The sequence below is a fragment of the Passer domesticus genome, chromosome 11 (genome assembly GCF_036417665.1).
Source record: "Passer domesticus isolate bPasDom1 chromosome 11, bPasDom1.hap1, whole genome shotgun sequence".
Taxonomy (NCBI): Eukaryota; Metazoa; Chordata; class Aves; order Passeriformes; family Passeridae; genus Passer; species Passer domesticus.
In genome coordinates this window covers 10,914,022-10,931,183 of record NC_087484.1, presented here as the reverse complement: position 1 = coordinate 10,931,183, position 17,162 = coordinate 10,914,022, and the positions used below count along the sequence as shown (strand labels likewise).

At 42.7% G+C, this 17,162-nt stretch overlaps 1 protein-coding gene across 7 annotated transcripts in view; it reads right to left on the bottom strand.

Annotated features, from left to right (window-relative positions):
• Positions 1-781: 781 nt before the first annotated feature.
• OSTN (osteocrin) overlaps positions 782-17,162 on the bottom strand; it is an 84,643-nt gene continuing 68,262 nt past the window's right edge. For 6 of the 7 annotated variants that reach the window (XM_064385664.1, XM_064385663.1, XM_064385661.1 and 3 more), the window contains 4 exons: positions 8,653-8,751; positions 5,691-5,908; positions 1,444-1,540; positions 782-1,146 (listed from right to left, as the gene is read on the bottom strand). In XM_064385664.1, coding sequence (XP_064241734.1) covers positions 1,456-1,540; positions 5,691-5,908; positions 8,653-8,751 — 402 coding nt within the window. In that variant the 3' untranslated portion in view covers positions 782-1,146; positions 1,444-1,455. Of the gene's footprint in view, positions 1,147-1,443; positions 1,541-5,690; positions 5,909-8,652; positions 8,752-15,516; positions 15,619-17,162 lie in introns of those variants that run through there. The other variant, XM_064385666.1, reaches the window with a different exon arrangement.

Genomic DNA, 17,162 nt, shown 5'->3' with positions numbered 1-17,162 from the left:
GCATTGCTTCCTGCCTAACACAGGGTGTGTTTGGCAAGAATAAGGGTTTTTTTCCTTAATCCTGCATAATCCCTTTCTCAATGGATCTTCTTTTGCAATGCTAAGGATGATTTATACCCCAGAATAGCAATCTGAGGAATTTAGCTGATATGAACCAAAGTCCAAGAAGGAGAGAGAATGTGAGGTTTAGAAAACATCAGCTAGGAATCTGAGCATTGAGATGTCAGCAGAGAGCTCTTCTCAGCTGTATTTTATAATCAGGAAAGAAGTGAAAAGGGTGAAAGAGGATTTAAAATAACCTGTTTTACTCTGAAATGGAGAGGACATGTTTACATTTTACCAGAGTGAGAAATATTTGAACTTTTAGAGCTGGATTCTGACCATGCCCCATGCACACATCAAGAGGCTAAAATAAGGCTTATGATGCAGATGGCCTTGGAAGTGCATGACTTCATATTTGGACACTATCCTATGTTGTGCATAGGGAGGAGTGAAATGTATTCATCAACTAAAAGTCTCACCATGTTTCAGGATCTGCCATATGATGAAAACATGTCTAAATATGGTGCAGAGATAAGAGAGAGACTACTCAAAGCATCAGGACAAATACTAAGGTCTTGTCACTGTTCTTATTCATACTAACTCCTAGTGAAGGCAGCAAACATCTCCACCCAAACAGCAGTTCAAAAGCATTCTAGCTTTGTCCCATAACTGTTATATCCTCCCTTCATCTACTGATCAGCTCCCCTCCAGAAAGAAATGTGCAAAGCAAACTCTCTGCTTTTCATGGACTGCTGTTGGCATCTCTGAAAGTTTTATTTTCAATCCAAAAATCTCAGTCCTGCCTAGGATAATAAAATTCTGCAAATTTAACAGATAAATGCCATGCAATAAAAATATATACATATTCTCTGTTCCCTCCTACCAGTGACACTGTGCACAGCTGTGAGAGCATTCTGACCTGTTGAACTGAACATGTAATTATTTGTAAATGCAATATTTGTAAAATGCAACTTGAAACAGATTTTGCAGGAGGTCAATTCCTTGAGTGCTGTATCATTAGACAAAGACAAGACATGCTGTGAGGCATCTTCCAAAACTCTGTAATGTTTCCAATACAGCATCACTCATTCAGAATAGAAGCATCTGTAGGCAAAAAAAAAAAAAAAAAAAAAAAAGACAGTAAACATTACATTTTCCAATGTCAGGAATGCAAGGCTTGGTCAAACACACTGTAAGGTAGAGTGGAGAGAATTAAAATGTTAGGAATACTTGTATGCCTGTAGAGAGGTACTCAGTGGGAAATTAGGGCATTCCATGTTGTAAGAAGCCATCATTCTCTAAGCCACTCCTCCCAAGCCTGCTGGCATGATTGAGTACCTCCAGCAACAGAGCACACCTGGGTTCCCCAAGCCTGCCCACAGCTGGAATGCTTTGGCTCACCTGCAGGAGCTGCTAACCCCTGGTGTTGCCGAGGTGGCTCACTCCAATCCGGTCCAGAGGAACTCCAAACCTTCTCTTAGGCAGCTCAAGCACTTTCCTGCACAAGGAAAATGAGCAGAGAGTGGGGGAAACAAATGGGAAAGACATCTATGAATAATCAAGATGTTACTACATGTTTGATTCCTGCCTTCATCCCACTAACACCTTATTGTTCAGATAGAACAGTGTGCAGGAACAGCCAAAGATGTGAGTGTTTAAAAATAAGATGCTGCACTTGTCTGACAAAAGGCTGCAGTTGCAGCTGTTTTACAGACTGGCTGAGCTTGATCCACCACCCCTGTTTTTATTTGGCAGCAAACTAACTTCACAGGTTAACTGCTATTCATAAAAGAAAGGTGATACACTGCATTTATAAAGGGGAATTGTTTCCTGCACAGTATCACACACTGCAGGTCACCCATTACCTGGGTCTTTGAAAGCTCCAGGGCCAGCTGAGGCTAAAATTAGCAAGGAGGTAGAAAGTATTGCTCAGTAATAGAGGGGATGAGTCAGAAGTGCTCTAACAGGGTTTTTCTATAGGTTCTTTGGCAATGTATGTTCATCAGAATTGTACAGGAGCAGTCCTTCAATGAGATTGAAAATGGGAAGATTTTGGTGTTGATTTTTTTTCCTGTATATGGTAAATTTCCTGACCATTTGATGAATTAGGGCATGAGGAATGTGTGAAAGAATTTCTACACAGCAATATTTTTTTGCAATTATTTTTATATAAAATAATGAGTTTTCCCATCTTATTTCAGCATTTTTGGAGCATTTTTTTCCACCAGCAGAAGTTTTATTTTAATTAGTTGTGGAAATGACAAGAATTCCTGCAGCTGAGAACAACCTCAACTTTTGCCCTCAGAAATACTTGTCAGTGAAATGCAAGTCCAAGAGAAGCCCTGGAAGATTAATTCTTTATCAGTCCTTGCTGAGGAACATAAATAAAAATAAATTTTGTTCTGTAAGTTGGCAACTGCAAAGTAACAAGCAGGAGAGAACTTTGTGCCAGCACTGCTAAGCTGCCTCACCCTGGGGCTTTGGGGCTGTGCACACCCACCCAGAGCCCCTGAGCTCATGTGAGCAGCTCCTTCCCTCACAGCTCTCTGCAGCCCAATTCCAGCATCCACAGCCCTGCCAGCTCTGTCCTGGCTGCTTGAGCTCGGGGATTGGGAATTGGGGGCGTACCTGTGTGAGGGGAGCACCACATCAGTGCTGGAGCAGTTAGAGGGCATCACAAAGGAAGGGGAGCCTTTTGTTTGGCCTGTCCTTTCCTCAGGTACCCAGCACTGCTGCCCCAAGTCCGAGGGAAGGCAAAGGGAAGGAAGGCCGGGATGCTCAGCCTGTCACCTCGAGGGAAGCGCTGCTTTCCCCGCAGGTGGGGAGGCACAGGGGGACACTTGGGCTCTCAGAGCCATCCTGAGCCCGCCTGGAGAATAGGGGAGGTAACTCCTCGGGATGGAAGGGGATGGAGAAGGTGAGGCGAGGCGGTGTTTCTGCCCCGGGAGCAGTGCCACTGCCATGCTGGGTGTTCAGAGCAAGGATGAGGAGTTGTGTCAGTGAACTGTACCAGTGCTCAGAGCAGGGATGGGGAATGGTGCCCGTGGTTGTACCAGGGTTCACAGCAAGGATGAAGATTGGTGCCTGGGCTGTACTGGGGTTCAGAGCAGGGATGAGGAATGGTGCCCGTGGCTCTACCAGGCTTCAGAGCAGGGATGAGGAGCTGTGTCAGTGAGCTGTACCAGGGTTCAGAGCGCGGATGAGGAGCGGTGCCCGAGCTGTAGCAGCGTTCAGAGCAGGGATGAGGAGCGGTGCAGGGATGAGGAGTGGCGCCCGGGCTGTACCAGTGCTCAGAGAAGGGATGAGGAGCGGTGCCACTGCCTTGCTGGGTGTTCAGAGCGGGGATGAGGAGTGGTGCCCGGGCTGTACCGGGGTTCAGAGCAGGGATGCGGAGCGGTGCCGGGATGAATAGGGTGCAGGGATGAGGAGCGTTGCCCGGGCTGTAGCAGTGCTCAGAGCAGGGTTGCGGAGCGGTGCCGGGATGCGGAGCGGTGCCGGGATGCGGAGCGGTGCCGGGATGCGGAGCGGTGCCGGGATGAATAGGGTGCAGGGATGAGGAGCGTTGCCCGGGCTGTAGCAGTGCTCAGAGCAGGGATGCGGAGCGGTGCAGAGATAAGGAGCGGTGCCGGGATGCGGAGCGGTGCCGGGATGCGGAGCGGTGCCGGGATGCGGAGCGCAGCCCAGCGTCCCCTCTTGCGGCCGCCCGGCGCCACGGCAGCCCCGCCACTCTCCGCTCCGCAGAGCCCCCGTGCCGTCGCGCACGAGGGACAAAGTGGCTTTTTCGATTAAAACAGCCTTGTCTAGGATTCCCGCAGGTTCTTTCTCCTGCCTCCTGCACGCTTTTCCCGTGCTTTTCAAAGCGCTACAAGCCGATGCTGATGCCAGACCAGGATCTGGGCGCTCCTGTCATCATCGCTGGGTGTCACAACGAGCTGTGAAGTGGACTAACACTTGATCTGCTCTTTTCCAAAAGTTTCTGCTTTGTGCCAGGCACTGCACACACTGCACTGATTCGGGGGGCTCAATCTATTGATCAGCTCTCCCGAATTAATTTCCCGTTCTCCAAAGGTGACCGGCTCAGCTCGTACAGGACTGAGCTGCTATCTGCTGGCTGAGCCACCGGGACAGGGTGCTCAGCCTCTGTCTTACTCCTCCAAGTGCAGCAGCCTCTGCCAGTTTCTATCTAAAGGTACTTTTCTATCAAAAGCTTTCTTTCACAGCAATCTGTCTGATCTGCAGTCCATGCTGCTGGTGCTGTCAGGCTGTCACTGCAGTGATCAAAGCAGCTCAGGTGGTTCTAATAAATGGCTCAACCCCAAACTTAAAAGGTAAACAGCGCCCCCAGAGTGATAATCCCAACTCAAAACTGCAAACGGTGCTGATGCTGCTGGGAAAGGGGGAATTTTGTGCAGCATGTCACTCATTTTCGTGAGCTCATTATTCAGAGACAAACTGTTTTTCACCACCATTTTCCTTTTTGCTTTTTGTTTGTTTGCTTTTTGTTGTTGTTTTGGGGAATTTTTTGTTTGTTTCTTTGTTTAGGTTTCCCCTTGTACTGCATATAGAATGAAAGATTTCCAACCAAAAAAACCGTGAGAAAAATTTGGAATACCATGTGCCTTTGCAAAAAAGTATAGCTTAAAAAAACACTTTTTTTCTTTGCCTGGAAAGGGAAAGCATGCTAAAAAGCAAATGAAGAGTAAGCTGATTTTGATAACTTGAAGAGGCAGACAGAACAGAATAATTCTACTTAAGGTTTTAAGAATTTTGTATTTTATCACTTTTGGCTAGAGCCAAACAGTCCTAGTGGCAGACTGAGTGGATAAATGGAAAAACAACAAGAAAATATTGCAAAACTTTGTTTGAAAAAAATTCTTGTAATATTGACTGGCTCTCGTGAATACTTTCCATTTCCAGATTAAGCTCTAAGCATGTTATTAAATACTTTGTGGCATTAGGGATTCCATCCAAGAGAAGACAGTTACCAGAAGAGCAGAACAAGACAGGCAAGCTCTCTCAGACACAGGAACAGCCCCTAAAGCTGTGCCCCAAACTCGCTGTCTCTCCCCAGCCACAGTGAGCATCATTCTTTGCTTAGCCCTGTTATAAACAAATTTATCTTCAAACACACATTGCTGCATTGTTTAAACCCTCATTTATCCAAAGCTAATGGAGGTCTTGAAGCTCTTTCTACTGTCTGCCTGCCCATTTCCATGATGTGTCCTCCATCTTTCTGTTCAAAACATCCACTCCACCACACCTTCTTCCCATCCCAGCCTCAGGAGCACCCAGCCCTGCCCTCTGCTTGTGAACCTCAGGCACTTTTCTTGCTTTAGCAAAGCTCGTGGTCAGAAATGAAGTGTTAAACTGAGTGTTAGTTCAAAGCAGTGGAAAGAAGTGTACTGGAAAATCACAGGTACTGGGATGTTGTCTGGTAGCTGTGCAGCACTGTGGGGATAAATGAGCTGGTGAATGTATTGTACATCACAGCTGAAGGGTGACACACTGTTTGAAAGGTTTCTGATCAGAGGCACCTCACAGCTGACCAGCAAACATGCTGAGGGCTAAAGCTAACCCATCAGTGTCCAGAGCACCTAGCAACAGCCTTCCTCCACCTTTATTACTGGCAGGAACATTTAAGAGTTTACCTCTGCTTGCCTTTAGCATCCACAGCGGATGAAGAAATTCTGTCAATGGGGGAGCCAAATCCTGGGAAGCTCCTTTTCTTCTTGGTCTCAGTCACCTCGTTCTCCAGAGACACCAAGTCATCAAGAAGGAACAGTTTGGCTGCCAGATTGGTGGCTGACTTCTCTTCACTGGCAATGGGATGGTCTCCCACACCCAGAGCAGCAGAAGGCTCCAGAGGCTGCAGAAGAAAGCAGTAAAATTTCAGTTTGCTGGCTCCTCAGGTCCCAGGATAAAAAAAAGAATTTAACGAGTGTCATAGGAGCAGTCCTGTAAATAAAGAATTACCAAGACACTCACTGAAATTGGGACAATGTTTTAAAACAAAGTTCCTTCTCTGGAATGTGGACTGTTTCCATCGACAGGATTTTGCTGTCAAAGTCTGGAATTTTTTTTTATAGAACTGAACTTGCTTTCATTATTATTGCAAGAAATATTAAAATCTGTTACTTCACAAAGCCTATTTCTTCAGGCCATTCCACTATCCTTATCTCAGCACTGTGATCAGTATCATTTATAGCATGAGCTGACTAATATAATTATTCTGAAAAATGCAGTCACCATTGCCTGACTCCAATATCCATTCTGATAGTTTTCAGGGAACTGTTTTTTGTTTTTTAAATGAATGCTAATAAGTAGTAATGAAAACTTCTACAGAAGTTTCCATACATATCTGACAAATTAATTGTTATACAAAAAATGCCCCCAAAAAAAAAAACTTGCTTAGCCCTGGCATTCAAAGAAATTATGCAGTAACACTACTGGGGAGAAGGAAAGAAAAGAATATGCTCTTGAATTGACACAGCAGTTTGAACCTTAATTACAACATTAGGTTTAACACTACTTCAAATCCAAAATTTGCTATAAGAATAGCTGAGAATACTGGGGTCTATTGAGAGAGAAATTAAATTATTCAAAGTGAAATAGTTGCTTTGCATGTGACAGAAAAATACAGGGCAACAATTAGTAATTAGTCTACAAAAGCAAACTCAGATTGTTGTCTCTTTTAATGAAATGCACCTTCTTGTTCCCTTGATCTTCACAGAATTAGACAGAAACATTACAGCTTACAGCGTCAAACAGGTTTTATTCTCTTTAGAAGCACACTGCTGTTGTTATTCACACATGGTGGGGTTAGCACAGGTGTGAAGGAAGGCAGCACATGGATGGTGCAATATCTGTCTGCTCCAGGTGTGGTGGGGATGTTCCCCACTGCTGATGGGTGGCAGACAGTGATGGAGTGCACAAAACTGACCTTTATATGAGGAGGAGCACACAACCACAATGATCACACCAATGGTGTAGCACTGTTGAAATCTTTATAAAGGATCTCACATTGTCCCCTGACTCTGCTTTTTGTAAGCCTCAAGTGCACAGGGCAGTCCTTTCTATTCTCTTTCAGGGTTATAAAACTTTCATAGAGGTTTGCAACTGAATGATGCCTTCAAAAAAGAGTGAACCCTTCCTTCTGGTTAGTGGGGATAAATATCTACAATGTCTGTTGAAACTAGAAGCCAAAAAGAGCTTCTGCTCTTGAATACCTTGCAACTCCACTTACTTTGTCTTCAAAAGATGGAATGGAATTGTAAGAAGTGACAGCTAAAATGATAATCAGAAGTAGAAAACTTTTTTTTTTTCTGGTAAACCACTGAACAAAGTACAATTTCACAGATAAGCAGAGATGAGAGTGGGTGTAGGTGGTATAGTGGAGGGTTTGCAAACTTAGGAACAGCAACGAAATGAATAAAACCTAGTCATTCTTTTCCTCAAGAGAAAGAGATTCCCAGTCCACCCAGTGAAGTCACCAGATGGTAGATTTAAAATAAATATAACGAGTTACTTTTTAAACACAGAACACAGATGAAGGGAAGACACTGGCAAAGAATGTCATGGATACTGAGATTTTGAACTGGTTCAAAGACAAATTCTGGCCCATCAGCAGCTAAAACTTGTCCTGATCCAGTGCAGGTCTCTAGATCTAGAAGTCTGCAGAGATGTTCTGCTCTTATATTCTTTTCAGAAAAATCTATCACTGGTGGAGGCAGGATACCAGGTGTCTGTGGTACGAGAACAGCAGCTGCTGCAGCACTTTTGGAGAATCAGGTCATGCTTATGTGCAGACAGAAGGTAGAGGGATCCATCAGTATTCTTCAGTAGACATCTCATGTTAAGTTCATCTTAAAACCTATGTAAAAACCCTAGAGGCAAACAGTGCTACTTTGAGTTAACTTTTAAATACTTTTTTTTCTTTTTTTTTTTTTTTATGGCATGAAACCATTACATAAATACCTTTTCTGCCAAATCTGCCTTATGTCAAGATGACATAAAAATAGGGAATGCAGTAGAAGTATTTTCAGGTGCAACCCCTACATATCATCCTGGGTGAAACATGAGACAACTCATCCATTTCATCTGCTGCTTTCCTCTGCAAGCTTAGGCAAGAGACTTTGCTCCCTCCCCCTCCTGGTCTAGTCCATCTCCTTTAATTTGTCATTTTTGTGCAGGTGATCTTCTCCCAGGGATCTCCTTATGGCTTCTGAAAGTTTCAGCTTTCTCATGTTATTATTTGTCTGTAAGAAGAAGAATTCAACTTTCCCTCCAGTGTTAGAGAAGTTTGCTTTCCTCCCTTCCATCACCTCCTTCCCCTCTTCAGGAAGTTCTCTATCCACTGGACAATGTTTCAACACACAGGAAATCCCCAGATGTTTGGGAGACGCTGTGAGGGTTTGGGTGAGGCCTCATTCAGTCTGTTCCCCTAAAGCCATGCAATTTGCATCTCTCTCTTCTTGAGGCTCCTCCTTTGCCCTTACAGAGTCAATACTGATCCTACACCTTCCAGTTTGGATGCTCCAGTGTCCTCCCCACTCTGTGGCTAATGCCCAAGGAAGAGCAGTTATGTGACAACCCCCAGAAACCTTCACCTACCTCTGGAGCTGCCTGTGCAAGGAGCACAGAGCTGGAGTTCCACCACAGCAGGGCAATCACAAGGGCCAAATGCACCACCACGAGCTGGAGCTGCAGCATCTGCAAAGGAGAACAATCTATAAATTATTCCACAACTGCATCCCCTGAGGAATCTTGCTCCACAGGTCTTAAAGAAGTAAAAACAAAGGGAGACTCTCCCCGTGGCTGTTAATAAGTTTTGTCTGTCAGAGTCACTGCATAAAGATAATGCCAGCTGAATGCTCTTCACCCTTGCATGCAGAATCAGCTCCCTCCTCTGCTCCTTCCTACAGCCCTGCCAATCTTCTGATTCCTTTCTGCACAGTGGTGCAATCCTTGCAGCAGCAGCAGCAGTGAGGAATGCAAACTTGCCTTAAAACCAGATGAATTGCATGCTCACTTGTAAGCAGGAAGCCTTTGGCTTGTAGCCCAGGCTGCCCCTGACCTCCCCACATGCTGGAGAGGTGCTTGAAGCTGTGACAGAAGTCATACACTCCTCCAGTAGCATTTTGAAGGCAAGGCTGCATTTTGCCAGTTCCCAACACGATCTAGTGGGAGCCACAACCTCCAATGGCACCCTGCAATAAAATTATTCACAATAAGCTTGCAGAGGGATGTGTTGCTGAGGCTGGTGGTGGTCTGACCATGTGTCACAGCTGCAGAAACACAGATGCCCACCAAGCCTTTAAATAATGCAGGGAGTTTTGGGGGCTCAGGATGGGGAAGGTGCTTGGTTACCTCTGGACGTGGGTTTAGCCTACATTGTTTAAGTTCATGTTTGGATCCAGATCTTAAAACCTGATGTGCCTTCAATTCCCCAGGTGGGAGTGTTTCAGATGATGTTAGGAAGAGCTGGGCTGGGGCCTTTTGCCAAAGGCATCTCCTAATTTGCTGTTTTGTCTGTCTCCAGGTCCTGCCCCAGAGTACAATTCAAGTCTGATTCTGCCATTCTTTGCTGAGTCTCCACTTGGCAAAAGCAGAAACACAAAGAGTGTATGAATAATTATATATACATATATAATTATTACTTTTGTCCATAGGGGATGGGCAGTTAGGAAGAAAGCTGCTGGTTTCTCTGCAGGGGTGAGGCAGACAGTTCTCTGGAATCCAGGGACAAAGTCAAAGCACTAAGGCACCTGGTGTCCCTCAGCCCCACAGCAGCAGCCACTGCTTGACATAAACACAGAGGTTTGCCTGGGTGTTTTTAAAGTTGGAACCCTCTACAATGTATATTTTTGTATGTGGGCGTGCATTGAAATTTGAAGTAGCAGTCTACTACCTTCACAGATAACCACATCCTGATTATTTGGATACAGAGATGTAAAAATAAATGGCAAGGTTAAAAACATATGTTTATTATGGTTTTAAGATCTGTGCTGGTATTCATTCAAGCCAAAGACTAAAGAGCTAAAAATAGCAACTGGTACACTAATGAAAATAAACAGTGAGGCACCTGCAACACTAAAGACATTTGATTAAATGGTCAGAACTCGACGCCAGTGAAATTAGAAGCGGAGGAAATTTTAAGGACTTAAAGCTTGGCTCTACTTCCCAAAGAAATAAGCAGCTAAAGAGGTGGTGTCACTGACTGAAAAGGGAGCAAAACTTGAGTCCAGCAAGACTCTTTTGTACTGATTTTCATGCAGCAATGGGACCAAGGCAGGAAAAAAAAGGCAGGGTCATTGTAGTGGAGCAGTTCGGCTTTAGAAAAGTAATTGCAAAAAAACTAATAGTGCAGTGACGATTATGTAAATACAATTAAAATCACACTTTCTTCTGCCAGCCTGGGACTTAGTTTTACCACCTTCAGCCATGTCATAGGACTTCAGTTATTAAAAGAAGTTATTGGTATTTCTCCTTGAGCTTATTTGTTGCAACTGGCCAAGTAGAGCCCTCTGGCCAAAAAGGGGTTTTCCCAGCCATGCTCTGGCTATTGCTTCACTCCATCCATATTTTACCTTGACACATTCCAAGAGTCGCTTTAAGAGAGGCTGGACAGTATTTCTTCCTGAAGGAGACTAAGCAAAGCTCTGACAAGCTTTTCAAGATTCACCCTTAACTGAGTTTGAAATTCATTGTATTGAAATTGTATCCTTCCAGAAAATTCTTCACCACCAACTTCACAGAGCTAGGTCAAGGGATTGGTGTATAATTCCATGTCTGTAGTATCTCAGGGTCTTGTGTTATCTGACATAAAATACGGTTTTGCCTTCTCTAAATGAAATTGCAAGTCTGAAATTCAGACATATTTATGTGTCTTAGCGATACTTTAGCTTGAAATGTGTCAAAACTAAAATTCCTCATATAATTAGCTATCTTTGTTGCTGGTCCAATTAAAATAAAATTAAAGATAAAAGAAAGAACAGTATTCTACCTTATCAAAGCAGGATAAACACACAAAACTTTTACTTAGGAACCAGTGCAGAGCCATTTTCCAAGAAAATATCACAAGAAAGCAAAACGCTTTACCAAACAGAAACTGTTAAGTCTCCAACATCAAACCAAAGGACTTAAAAGATGTTTTTCTTACAGACAAAAAAACAAAACCCAAAATGACATCCTGAAGATAAGTGAGCTGAACAAACCTCAGACAGAATGCAATTCATCACCAAGCTCCAAACCCATTGCCTGTCAAAAATGGTAACAGCCATCATTGTTCTTACCCATTTGATCCACGATATTTCACATTACTCTGGAGATTACTCTGCAGGCATAAATCACAAGGGACTTATTTTTCTTACTGGCCTGTTAGCAAGAGAACCGAGGCAAGACATCAAGCCTTGCTCTGCAACCCTTCACTCCAGTGCCAGCCTGTCCTGATGGCTGTGCTCTGCTCGTGGCTGTGACACCAGCAGGGGACCTTGCTCTTGCAACCAGCACCTTGTGGCCAAGCCTGGAAACCCCTGAGGTTTTGCCTGGATGCCACCAGAATGACCTGATGCAGAGCCAAGGCTTGGCTGTCCCACAGGCACTGGGAAGCTCCTGGTGCCTCTCTGGCCTCCAGTGCTGCTCTTAGGACGCTGGGACAGCACTGGGAAGTGATGAACTTCATCCCTGCTAGGCAGGAAGGGCTCTGGGACCGTGCAGATTCCTGCCAGCTGGGGGAAATCAGGTCTGCAGACCAGCTACTGAGCTGTTTGTTACTGCTCCTGCACCACAAAATAGAATATTAACTGCTGCTACCTATCTTAATTGAATTGATTAATCAAATTGAGTACTCGCACTGGCCTTGCTATGCTTGCATTGCATGCCCAATAGGAATATACCTTGGCCAAAAAAATGATGATGGATGATTATCTTACCAAAAGAACAACTTAAAAATGGCTTGTGTGAAGCTCTAAAAAGTCTGCTCCTGCTGGAACAAATTTTTCTTACTTTTAAAAGTTGTAAAAGGTATCCTCTGATCACCACAAAGCCAAAAATACTGTCCCTAGCACCAGTCCCAGTGATTTCAGAACTGCTGAAGGACCCTGTCTGTCTCAGGTGCAATCTTGTAGTTATGTAAATGTAAAGGAAAAAGGATAAAAATCAAAACCAAATCCCACCCTCAGAAGAAAAATCAGATCTCAAAAATAGGCTAGAGTGGTGTTTTTGTTGTCATCCCACAGACAAGATATGGAGCATTTCTCACATATTGCTTTCTAAAAGATACTGAAGCCACACATTGAAATATGGGGCTTTAGTGACAAAATGAAATGTAAGCTGCCAGTGTCAGGCCCTTTATGTTATTAATAATGTGTTTTCTGGAGTAGGCATAGATTTTTAAACAATGCCATATGTTTTGTTATACATGGAACAGAAACTGACAACTTCTACAATGTATTTTTCCTTCTATTTTCAGTTTCATAACTATATGGATATATAGAGGCAGGTAGGTTTCATCTAGTGGAGCCAGAGAGAACTGGAAATTCATAGACTTATGCAAGAGGCTTATGATTAGTTATTTTGAGATAACTAGGTATTTTTGTGTCCTGAAAGAAACTTTTTGTCAGACAGTATTTCAAGGCCAAGTATGCTCCACTTCCTGAAAATGAAGTTCCTTCAAGGTTTCTCAAGACAGTCAAGATTTGTTGATTGATTTCTAAAGCCTTCATTTCAATAATTGTATTCCCTGTACCCTGATTCTGGTGCTCAGTCCTGACATGTTCTCACATCACCACGTTAGTCATCCTTGCCTGTTTGACAGCTGTGCTTTGGCTCAGAAGTTGCTCGAGCACAGCTGTTCCTACCACTGGTAGTCAGATAAAACAGAGTTTTATGTCATGGTTTAGTCACTGCATGGCTGTCCTGGACCCTGCCCACACAGGACACAAGAAAAAAGGATGGAAAGGCAACCCTCTAATTCCCATGAGGAGTTCAAGAAGGGCATAAATGAGCACAGCCCTGTCAGGGCACCTTGGCTGGACAGACACAAGCATGATTCAGGAACAAATTAACTGACAGAGTTGGGCAAACACTTGTGAAAAGACTAGTCAGTCATGGTTCTCATCTCTTCCTTAGAAAACAGGGCATGAAACTAAATGGCCATACAGAACAAATGAGGACAATTTTCTTTAGAATGGGCAGGAAGGACACTGGTTTGACATCCTGCAAAGCTGGCTACACATTTACACTATCACACTGTGTAATAAATCAATTTTTAGCAACAGATTTCAAAAATTAAAAGCCCCAAATTCACATATATTCCATGAAAGTAGGAGACCATGAAGCAACAGACAGATAGAAGTGATGGAGCCCATCTAGAAGCCCAGGGGCTATTAAAACAGAAGGATGGTATGAAGTGCAAGAAAATATCTCTTAGTGGGAAAAACCTCTTTGCACCTTTTCTCAAAATATAATTGAGTAAGCTGCAGTTTTTCTGGTCTGTGCAATGGAATACAAAACATTATTAGACTATTCTTCATTGCCAACAAACTCTCAGTCCTACACTGTTTATATATGTACTGACTAAACATGCCAACTTTTCTTAACATTTCCAACAATTTGACATTCAGCTTTCTTTCTTCTTTTCCGCAAGAGCCAAAAACTTTTCATTGTTTGAGTGCCATCTTCAGAATTTAGAGCAAAAATAAGGAATCTTTCCATCAAGAAAAATCAAGAAATAAACAATGGTTTTCTATATTAGAAAATAATTTTTTCCTAACAACATTGAAGTGATAAGTAGAAGATCTTTACATCAGGTATCAAGTTTATATTAGCAAAATAGTTTATCAATCGAAAAACAGACCATTTAAAGTATAATAAAAATATCCCTCAAGATAAGCTTTTAAGAGACCAGAATGGCATTGGAATATCTTAACAAGATTCAAACAGTGATACTGATTTACTCAAAAAACACTTAAACATTCTGATCAAGGGTATTACTTGAAGAAGAAAAGGCTTAGGGGAGATGCACTGCAAATGTAAATCAGAGAATAGCCCATCTCTCTGAGTTAAGTAAGAAGAGAAGGAAGGTGCAAGCACTTGCAATCTTTGTCAGGGTCCAAGAGCAGAGCTCTTACAGCTGTTGTGTGTTTTAATTGGCTCTTCAAGAAAGCCCAGAAAGGCACTTGTCATTCATTCAAAGAGTGAAAACAAAGTCCTAATCTGCTGAAATCAGATTGGCAGGTATTTATAAAAATGAAGAATGCCTGATCCAGTCAGATATATTTTGCAGTTTTCCCATCATTTACACCATAGATTTGCTTGGTTTGAGCTGGGGGTTTTTGCCTGTTATTCCTCATAATGTCCAAAGTATTTTACAGGAAAAGTAGGTTGAGCTGCATTTTGAATACAGGTGAGCAGAGACAGATAAATGCAATAATAAGTTTCTTGAGTTAAGCAGTGGGCAGAGGCACAAAATGTCCTCTCAGCTCCTCAGGTTTCAGCTCTGCTCTCCCCACGAGAGAACAATCATTGCAAAGTGAAAGACCAAGTAGGAAAGCTAAGGGCATTGCATGCTAGTGCTTCAAAAATTAGTGTATTCTGAACTTTATTGCAGCCTCTGGACATCTAAACCAAACGTTATTTGCATGTATTTACTTGTACAACTTCAGTGTGGGAGGAAAAAAAAAGTGAAATAGTTTGAACTCAGAATGAAGAAATTACAATGACTATCACAGAATCAGAGTCTGCCTTCAGTTACAGGGGTACGAAACTGAACTAGCCAGATCACTGGATAATGATAATTACTCTGTTAGTGTAGGAATGTTTTTGCAGTTATTCTATTATTGCAGGAATTCAGCAGAATCTGGATCAACATTTGTCTAATACAGGATACAGTGAAACCCTTTTGCAGATCCATAAATTAAAGGCTTTTCCTAAATAATTTATCTCATGTTTTCCAATATATTAGATGTAGCAAACTTGTCTACCACATAAGATATTTAGCAATGTAAAAGAATTATTCTGTCACAGCTCTTCAGCTTATTTTAAGAAGTAATATGCATTTGACAATAACTTACACAAAAGGAAAATCCATAACAATATAAACAGACAGTAGTTTACTGCAAAGCACTGCAACAGCATAAAAGTAATTTGTCACTGTTGCAAAATGCACTGACATATTCTGTTTAAGTATTGGCTGATTAACTGAAGGATATAAGTTTCCACTGAATATTTGTAGCTCAGTTTTACTACAAAAAATCCTAGGTGATAGCCACCTTGTTATCTTAATTCCAAAGTAAAAAGTACTGGAAAAAGTACTTGTGCTTTTCCCATCAGATTTTTATACCTTTTACATGTCTGTTAATAAAAAAAAAATAAGAAAACATCAAAAAAAGGAAAACACAGAAGGGAAGAAAGCTTCTGTAAAGAGAGCAGAAGACAGAAAACATTCCCAACACATTCTGCCCTCACTCCTCTTACCTTGCATTAGATGCAAGCAATTCCACCTTAATGGTCCTGCTATGTTCTTCCTCCTAACTTATCCTTAATGTTCAGCTTTCTTTCAGAGTTTTTATAGTGTCTGGTGTAGGCTACAAACTCCAATCACTGCCTTTGCTTTCTCTTACATCATTTCTAAAGATTTTCCACTGATCCTTGCCCTAAACCTTTCTGTCCTGCACTCTCACACACATATTTGCCTCACATTTGTTATATTTATTGCTGTGATCAAAATGATTAGGTTATAATTAAAGGTCTAGGAGTTTGCTCTGGGTTTTTCCCCCTTTTTTCATTTAATTTCAAGATTCAGACAGTCATGGGAGTAGAAAGATTTTCAGCAGCATCACCATTCCTCTAAACTCTCACTGTTGTAAACTGCAGTACTGAAACACAATGTCCTGAGTCATTACTGAGGGTTTGTTTTTTTTTTTTAACTTTGTTTCTTGGGGATATCAGAAGGACTGTATTAGCTTCAGAAAGAAATTAGCATGTTTTTAGTAAACCAAACACCACTGTAAGTTAAGCATTAGAAAAAGATTGTGCTTTGTAAAGCAAGTGACATGAACTTAAGTCTTTCAGAGACTTAATTTCTGTTATTGAACTGTTAAGTTATTGAATTGTAAAGCATGGGTTGTGGAGATGCTTATCTTTCCTAGGCAGTATCAGAGGGCTTATTTCTTTCCCTGTTTGCCTCCCTAGACTAACTCTATCTTCCTTTTTTAAAAATCTCAGATTTTAATAGATTTGCAGAACATTTTAGACCTGTTTTGGGGTTTAAAATTCTAACCAGAGCAGGCTCCTTAAGACTTGATTCACAGTAATTTTATTCCCTAAATAGAAAGGCACAGGACATTGAAAGTTTTTACTCTGACTTGCCAAAAGCTGTTCCTACAAGCCATGGACAGTGAAAGGAAATTTGCAGTATGTGGGAAAAAACTGTCAGCCAGGAAGCAAACACTTTGACTTCATTTGTCTTGATCAAAGTGATTAGAGAAAAATAAGAGCTTGGTGATATTGAGGCAAAGCAAGGACTGCTGCCCCATATCTGGACATGTTCCAGGCCAGGCTGGATGGGGCTCTGACAGCCTGCTCCAGGGGAAGGGGGTTGGCACTGGGTGATATTTAAGGTCCCTGCCAACCCAAGGTGTTCTGTGTTTCCACAGCATCTCCCAGCACAGGCCAGTGTGGGAATGTGGCCTAGAGCAGATCTGCAGAAATCCTGCAGAAACACAGAAATGGGCTGGCCACAGGAGCAGCCACAGCCGAGTCAGGCAGGTTGAGACTCTTCTGCACTGCAGGGTGTAACAGAGCAGTGGTGGCAGCTGCAGAGTCCAGATGGGCTCTGTGGGCACTGGAGGAGCAAGAGAAGCACAAGAGCAGAGCCAAACACCACCAGAGTGCTGAAACACAGCTGGAGATGCTGCTGCACAAAGAGAACGGGACTGAGGTCCATTGTACTGCATTTAGGTGGTGGTTTGCTGCTGGAAGTCCAAGGACACAGCTGTACTTGACTGATGGGTCTAAAACAAGCAAGCAGGACCTCAGGGGGAAAAAAATAATCATGACAATCTAACAATGAGGTATGATCAGTTTATGGGCTACCTTAGTGACATAGGTAGCTGCTGACC